Source organism: Etheostoma spectabile, chromosome 4, assembly GCF_008692095.1.
Source record: "Etheostoma spectabile isolate EspeVRDwgs_2016 chromosome 4, UIUC_Espe_1.0, whole genome shotgun sequence".
Classification (NCBI taxonomy): Eukaryota; Metazoa; Chordata; class Actinopteri; order Perciformes; family Percidae; genus Etheostoma; species Etheostoma spectabile.
In genome coordinates, this window is record NC_045736.1 from 33,208,074 (window position 1) to 33,216,211 (window position 8,138).

Sequence of the window (8,138 nt, forward strand, 5' to 3'; positions counted from 1 at the left end):
TGTGTGTGTGTGTGTGTGTGTGCGCTGCAGATGCTGACTTTCCTGATGTTAGCTCGCTTGGCGTCTCTGTGTCCAGCAGCTGTTCTCCAGAGACTGGACAGACTGATCGAGCCTCTTAAAGCTACCTGCACTACCAAGGTACCCTCGCTCTTTAGAAATATTCATATATTCCTTATATTATGATTCATATCAACGCTAATGTATGCCGCTGCTGTCTATGCAGTGCCAATGTACAGTAATCCGCAAGTCCATTGGGTTTGGGAAACATGACTCTTATTAAATAAGACTATTGTTTATTTTATAGATTTCTATTCACCTTAATTTCAAATTAAGTAGATTATGAATTACTGTTATAAAACACTAAACACTAAAATGAGACGTTTGCTGGGGTAAAAATGATGACGCGCAGAATACCAAAGAGGTAAAAAGAAAAGTAACTAGCTCATTGTAGCCTAATGTAGCGTTGTAAGAATACAGTTTATTCTTCACTAATCTACTCCAGTAAAAGTAAAAGTATAGTGATTTAAAACTACTCCTAGAAGTACAATTTTTTCAAAAACTTACTCAAGTAACTGTAACGGAGTAAATGTACCTCGTTACTACCCACCTCTGGATAGAGCTGGCCTGAACTGGGTGCAGTTCTTTCGTCCTCTACATTATCACCCTAGTATTAAGGGTTACATTGTGAATAGCGTGTGAGGCTGCCACCCCCCCCCCCCCCCTGCAGGTGAAGGCGGGCTCGGTGAAGCAGGAGTTTGAGAAGCAGGAGGAGCTGCGGCGCTCTGCCATGCGCGCTGTCGCCGCCCTGCTGGCCGTGCCCGAGGTGGAGAGGAGCCCCAGCATGGCCGACTTCGCCAACCAGATCAGAAGCAACGCTGACATGGCGTCCATCTACCAGAGCGTCCAGGGAGGGGAGGGGGGGGGCTTAGGGCCAGCAGAGAGCATGGATATCAGCTAGACTTTTTACTTTTGTTTTGTTTTTAAAGAAACCCAATGCTGTTCCACTTTCATACAAAATCACAGCTGTATTTTGAAAACTGGGCTTTCTAGTATGAATTTCCTCTATCAAAAATAAATGTAATTATTGACACGGTTTCTTTTGGTCCATTGTGTTCTTCTCCGGTTAAATTTAGTTCACATGAAGTAAAGTGGAAGCAACACGAGATCTAACGACTGATCTGTTGTTCCACTATCTCTAAATCATTGTGTAAAATCTTTCAATTCAGTTACAACATGAACAAACACAACCATCTTTATCTTTCAGTAGTGAAGTCTTTGAGAGCATTTTGTTTATGGTGCTATACCAAAATTCATAAAGTTCCAACACTGAATAGGTAAAGAAACACAATTTATTCTGGTCATGTCAAGCAAAGACCAGTCCTGTTTTAGCCCAAAGGCTTTATCAAAGCCATGCACTGGGGAAACTGATCTTTGAGTGTATGTGTGCTACTTTCTTGTTTTCCACATGTTTACTCAGGAAGGAAACGGGGCCAGTGGTTTTTAACCAGATGTTGAAGTGTTAAGAACTATCGAAGGGAAACATCGGTCAGTATCAACAGGAGGAAGCTTTCACTGACCAACGTTCTCTCAGTCGCCAATTTATAACATTGCTAGATGGTGGTGAGGGTGGAGGGGGGAGTCGTAGCAGGCTGTATTCTAGATGGTGGTAAGGGTGGAGGGGGGGAGTCTAGCAGGCTGTATTCTAATGTTTTGAGGTGGATGGGGGATTGTAGCAGGCTGTTTTCTAGATGGTGGTGGGGGGGAGTCGTAGCAGGCTGTATTCTAGATGGTGGTGAGGGTGGAGGGGGGAGTCGTAGCAGGCTGTATTCTAGATGGTGGTGAGGGTGGAGGGGGGTCTAGCAGGCTGTATTCTAGATGGTGGTGAGGGTGGAGGGGGGGTGTAGCAGGCTGTATTCTAGATGGTGGTGGAGGTGGAGGGGGGGTCTTAGCAGGCTGTTCTAGATGGTGGTGAGGGAGGGGGGAGTCGTAGCAGGCTGTATTCTAGATGGTGGGGGGGGAGGGGGGAGTCGTAGCAGGCTGTATTCTAGATGGTGGAAGGTGGGAGGGGGAGTTGTACAGCTGTTTTCTAGATGTGTGGGGTGAGGGGGAGTCTTAGCAGCTGTTTCTAGATGGTGGTGAGGGTGGAGGGGGGGAGTTGTAGCAGGCTGTATTCTAGATGGTGGTGAGGTGGAGGGGGAGTTGTAGCAGGCTGTATCTAGATGGTGGTGAGGGTGGAGGGGGGAGTCGTAGCAGGCTGTATTCTAGATGGTGGTAAGGGGGGAGGGGGGAGTCGTAGCAGGCTGTATTCTAGATGGTGGTGAGGGTGGAGGGGGAGTCGTAGCAAGCTGTATTCTAGATGGTGGTGAGGGTGGAGGGGGGAGTTGTGGGAACTGAAAACCAACAGAAATGAAAGTTAGTCTTGAATGCAGGAACAAGAGATTTGTTGTAATTGTAAACTCAGTTTAAAGGAGAAGTCCAGAGCTTAGGGACATCTCCAAGTACAACACCAAAAAGAGTCTTATTCTACTGAACAGACCTGATTGGTTAGTTCTCTCTACTGACAGACCTGATTGGTTAGTTTTTCTCTCTACTGACAGACCTGATTGGTAGTTTTCTCTCTACTGACAGACCGATTGTTAGTTTCTCTCTACTGACAGACCTGATTGTGTTAGTCTCTCTACTGACAGACCTGATTGGTAGTTTCTCTCTCTTACTGACAGACCTGATTGGTTAGTTTCTCTCTACTGCAACCTGATTGGTTGTTCTCTCTCTACTGCGACAGGATTGGTTAGTCTCTCTCTACTGACAGACCTGATTGGTTAGTCTCTCTCTACTGACAGACCTGATTGGTTAGTTTTCTCTCTACTGACGACCCTGATTGGTTAGTTTCCTCTCTACTGAAGACCTGATTGGTTTTTCTCTCTACTGACGACCTATGGTTGTCTCTCTCTACTGACAGACCTGATTGGTTAGTTTATCTCTCTACTGACAGACCTATTGGTTAGTTTCATCTCTACTGACAGACCTGATTGGTTAGTCTCTCTCTACTGACATACCTGATTGGTTAGTTCTCCTACTGCCAGCCTGATTGGTTATTTCTCTCTACTGACAGACCTGATTGTTTGTTCTCTCTCTACTACAGACCTGATTGTTGTTGTCTCTCTCTACTGAAAGACCTGGTTGGTTAGTTTTTCTCTCTACTGACAGACTGATTGGTTAGTTTTCCTCTACTGACAGACGATTGGTTAGTTTCTCTCTCTCTACTGGCAGACCTGATTGGTTAGTTTTCTCTCTACTGACAGACCTGATTGGTTGTCCTTCTCTACTATCAGACCTGATTGGTTAGTTTCTCTCTCTCTACACAGCTGATTGGTTAGTTTCTCCTCTCTACGACAGACCTGATTGTTTAGTCTCTCTCTACTGACAGACCTGATTGGTAGTTTCTCTCTACTGACAGACCTGATTGTTATTCTCTCTACTGACAGACCTGATTGGTTAGTCCTCTCTCTACTATCAGACCTGATGGTTAGTTTCTCTCTACTGACAGACCTGATTGGTTCTTTCTCTCTACGACAGACCTGATTGGTTGTCCTCTCTCTACTACAGACCTGATGGTTAGTTCTCTCTCTCTACTGACAGACCTGATTGGTTAGTTTCTCTCTCTTACTGACAGCCCTGATTGGTTAGTCTCTCTCTACTGACAGACCTGATTGGTTAGTTTCTCTCTACTGAACGACCTGATTGGTTAGTCTCTCTCTACTGACAGACCTGATTGGTTGTCTCTCTACGCAACCTATTGGATTCTCTTACGAACTGATGGTTATTCTCTCTACTGCAGACCGATTGGTTAGTTTCTCTCTACTGACAGACCTGATTGGTTAGTTTCTCTCTACTTACAGACCTATTGGTTAGTTTCTCTATTGCACAGACCTGATTGGTTAGTTTTCTCTCTACTGACAGACCTGATTGGTTAGTCTCTCTCTCTACTGACAGACCTATTGGTTGGTTTATCTCTACAGACAGACCTGATTGGTTAGTTTCTCTCTACTGCAGACCTGATTGGTTAGTTTCTCTCTATGACAGACCTGATTGGGTAGTTTTCTCTCTACTGACAGACCTGATTGGTTAGTTTCTCTCTACTTACAGACCTGATTGGTGAGTTTCTCTCTATGACAGACCTGATTGGTTAGTTTCCTCTCTCTACTGAAGACCTGATTGGTTAGTGTCTCTCTACTGACAGACCTGATTGGTTAGTTTCTCTCTACTGACAGACCTGATTGGTTAGTCTCTCTCTACTGACAGACCTGATTGATTATTGAAATATGAAAATGTCACTTAGAACAATCTCACCATGGATCTTCACAAAGGTGTCAGCCTCAGTCTGATGGTGGATTTGCTCCTGCGTGACCACGCAGCGATAGCGGCCGGTCTCGGTCACAGCAGCGCGGAGGGTGACGTCGTAGCGGCCTTCTCTTTCGGAGACCTGAGGCTCCTCAGCAGGAAGGACGTGTCCAGCTCCGTCCTGCCACTCCACTCTCGGTTTTGGAGAAGCACCTTGGACTTCACACTGCAGCAGGACGCCATCCTCTGTGTGATGGGCAGCGACGGATGGTTTGGGGGAAGCAGCTGTGAACACAGCATGAACTACAGTTAAAGTCTATATTTATATTATCATGGGTAGAATTCATTTGATGTGATTATCCACCTGGCTCCATATTCCATAAGTGTCTTTTCCTTCTGTCCGTCAGCAGCAGAGTCAGAATTGGGATCACAGTTTTGATATAACAGGAGAACCACAGGATTGCAGAATGAGATCATCAGTAACGTCTTATTCCTGACATTACAAACTTATCCTAAAACACGGACGTCCCATGGATCAGGGGAATATTTTCCCCGGATCTCTTTTTTAAGTCATGAAATTAAAACCATGTTAGAGTGCTTGTGTGATATTATCAACCTGGCAGACAGCTTAAACAGACATGTATTTTCTGTCTATTGAACAGATTTGTGTTGTCCATTTGAAACTGATTCCCGTCCACAGACCTGAGTGGTTGAGTCAGATTTCTACTCCAGGCTGCTGACATGTTAGAAGAAGAACGGGCTTCTCTTAATCCTAAAGAACTCACCAACAACAAGCTCAATGTGGAATATTTGAGGTGTTTGAAGACGGGTAAGAAAGCAGGTGTAGGCTCCACTGTCAGCCACGTTCACATTTCTGATCAGGATGGAGGCATTTCCATGCTTCAGTTGGTCCGGAAAATGTGAGACTCGACCTTTGAACTGCTCACTCTGACCCGATTGGCCGTTATTGTGATGAACGCCTGCGTCATAAAAGAACACCTCCTGCTGACCGTCATCCTTCTCCCAGTCAATCGTCTTGGACTCGATGTCCTCCTGTGTGCCGGGGGAACAGGGCAGGGCAACATCACTCCCTTCTGCCACTGTGAGGACTGTGGGCTCTGGAAGAAAACAAAAAGATGTATTTATTAATGTATTTACAGAGGAATTAAGTTAAGACAGACTTAAGGAAGTGTGTTGTTATATAACAACATAACCTATGATATATCCTTCATTTGAGAATCTGTTTTTTATAACTTTGGATATGCATGTAATATATTGTGTGTATATGAGTGTGTGTGTGTGTTTTTTACCCAGGGTTCCTAGGTAGGGCTCTTTATTGCAGTAGTCCGTGGTACAGCACAACGGGTACATGCCTACGATTTCCAACGGGGCACAGATGAAGGGCCGTTGTCGGGGGACCAGTTCGTAGTCCTGCACACACTGGGGGTTCTCGACGGTCAGCCTGCTGCCCCTCTTCTGGATGACGGCGTAGCAGCTGCCGTCGGTGGTGCAGCTGGAGTTGGCACAGCGCTCACAGTAACACTGCAGCGCTGGAGGAAGAAGAGAGAAGAAAGGGATGAAGAGTCACACCTGGGTCTGGAACTGTTAAAGGAGATAGGAACAGCCAACATCCAGTCCAAATAGCAACCATCAGGCCTAGGTCACCTAGCAACAGAACAGCTGATCAACAGAGTTCAAAACGGAGAATCATCGGAAATACCACAGTGATTCTAACATGTGAACGCATCACAGGAACCGGCAAGTATTTAAATGCTTCTGTTTATTATTATTATTAATATTATTATGATATATGCATTACCCCAAAAATACAGAAAGGCCCAAAAAATAAGGAATTCTAATCCCACATTATTCATTCATGCAACAAAATGAATTACAATTTGGTGTTCTCAGTCAGAGAACTGTTTGGTATGTGTGTGTGTGTGTGTGTGTGTGTGTGTGTGTATGTGTGTATGTGTGTGTATATGTGTGTGTATGTGTGTGTATGTGTATGTGTATGTGTGTGTGTGTGTATGTGTGTATGTGTGTGTATATGTGTGTGTATATGTGTGTATGTGTGTGTGTGTGTGTGTGTGTGTGTGTGTGTGTGTGTGTGTGTGTGTGTGTGTGTGTGTAGGTGCAGCCGTGTCCCGGCTGTTGATATTGACAGACTTGTCAAGAAAGATCCCAACCAACCGAGTCGTGGGTCAGATATACCAAAGGAATATATAAGGAATATTTTATTATTGCTTCATTAGCAGGGCCTGAAGTTGACCCCCGAACACCCCCAAATGCGGGTGAATTTTGCAATTGGCAGGTAACACTGTTAATCCACCTGCCACGTTGGCACATGCTCCGTCCATTAATATTATTTTTAATATTAACAGTCTATGACTGTTACACTATTTTGCATCCTGAAGATGTCTCTGCAGATCAGATCCTTTACTGAGCCTGAGCAAACGTAGCCTACGGTGATAAATACTCTCTTACAATTAAAAGTCTGGAGAAAATGTTATTCAAGTAAAATTATATAGCCTATTATCAGGACAACGTACTTGAAGTATTTTATTAAAAGTATGCCTCCTCAATGCAAAAATCCTCCCATTTTACAACGTGGAAACGATCCAAGTTGTTGTGTGGTTCATTACCCCCCGCCTCTGCTCCCTGCTGTGGTCTCCTGGTCATTCACCTAGCAAACATAAAGTCTGCTGGTCACAGGGGACGGTCCTCCGGGCCCCTCATGTGGGGAACGGCCTCCACGCCATGTTAAAGAAGAAACCCACCTCCACTCATTCCACTACAGCCCACCATGAAGAACAGACAGCACCTTACCCTCTGGTACTGCTGGGTTCCTCCTGTGTAGTACTGCTGGCTTCCTGCTGTGTAGTACTACTGGGTTCAGCTGGTCTCTTCATGTTATTTCTGTGTTCTTTGATTATACAGTGCACTGGGACTCTAAGGCCGTTTTACACTTTAAATCAAACGTGAGTGATTGATTTCAGACTTGCAGGCCGTTATATTGTTTGGTATAGTTAACTTTATAGTAAGATCAAATTTTATAAACTACATGCGTTTTGTGTGCAAAAATCTTAATTTGTAACAAAAAAAAAATCTTAATTTGCAAAAGCAAAAGCAAAAATCTTAATTTGTAAGTAAATGTGTCAGATTTGGTAGTGGACTAAAAATGACAACATTTCTCTCTGAGATGTAGGAGTAGAAAGTGGCATGAAAAACTAGAAAGTAAAGTAATGTTACAAGTAGGCCTGCTTGAGTAGAGGTAGCCTGTAGGTACGTTCCACTATAGATAACATATTTATATGACCAAAAGCAGGAAACATGAAAACAATGCAAGAAAGAAAGAAGACAAAATACAATTTAAAAGAAAAAAGAAAAAAGAACAGAAGCGGAAAGGTGATCAGGAGCTTTGTGACCTTTTTTCTCAGCAGAGGTTGTTCCGGCCCCAGTCAGGAGGAAGAGACACACCACAGCTAAACGCTCCATGGTTGTTAAGGTGACACTTCACTGGAGCGCCACTTCCGGTCATCAGACGGCTTCTGGCAACCCGCTCAGTAACGCCGTCGATTTATTCCAGCAAAGAAGAGCTACCTCCTGCAGCAGCAGCAACACTTCCGGTGAACATCCTTCACAATAAAAGCGCCAATTTACAATGTTATGGCTTGTGAAATCTTTTAAACACTGACCTGTACAGGTTGGGAATTAGGTATAGTTTGTTTGTTTGTACACATATAGTACACACAGACAAATGAAATATATATGAAATATCAGGTACACTGATGTCA

General features: G+C 44.2%; 2 protein-coding genes across 2 annotated transcripts in view; one reads left to right on the top strand and one right to left on the bottom strand.

Moving 5' to 3' along the window:
• cand2 (cullin-associated and neddylation-dissociated 2 (putative)) overlaps positions 1-1,095 on the top strand; it is an 18,234-nt gene extending 17,139 nt beyond the window's left edge. The window contains exons 23-24 of the mRNA XM_032513448.1: positions 31-138; positions 728-1,095. Coding sequence (XP_032369339.1) covers positions 31-138; positions 728-958 — 339 coding nt within the window. The 3' untranslated portion in view covers positions 959-1,095. The remainder of the gene's footprint in view (positions 1-30; positions 139-727) is intronic.
• Positions 1,096-2,125: 1,030 nt separating this feature from the next.
• Positions 2,126-7,890, bottom strand: LOC116687810 (CD276 antigen). The gene is made up of 5 exons (XM_032513452.1): positions 7,770-7,890; positions 5,652-5,891; positions 5,127-5,459; positions 4,351-4,626; positions 2,126-2,390 (listed from the first exon to the last, which is right to left on the bottom strand). The coding sequence occupies exons 1-5, from the start codon at positions 7,837-7,839 to the stop codon at positions 2,353-2,355; spliced, it is 957 nt and encodes a 318-aa protein (XP_032369343.1). The 5' UTR covers positions 7,840-7,890; the 3' UTR covers positions 2,126-2,352.
• Positions 7,891-8,138: the final 248 nt, after the last annotated feature.

Bases quoted from the DNA above. Each gene is read 5' to 3' on its own strand.
- LOC116687810 (XM_032513452.1), bottom strand. From the start codon at position 7,839: ATGGAGCGTTTAGCTGTGGTGTGTCTCTTCCTCCTGACTGGGGCCGGA. The intron at 5,892-7,769 runs GTCACAAAGCTC...TTCTTCCTCCAG, and splicing joins AACCTCTGCTGAGAAAAAAG to CGCTGCAGTGTTACTGTGAG. The intron at 4,627-5,126 runs GTGAGTTCTTTA...CTGTGTTCACAG, and splicing joins CCACATTGAGCTTGTTGTTG to CTGCTTCCCCCAAACCATCC.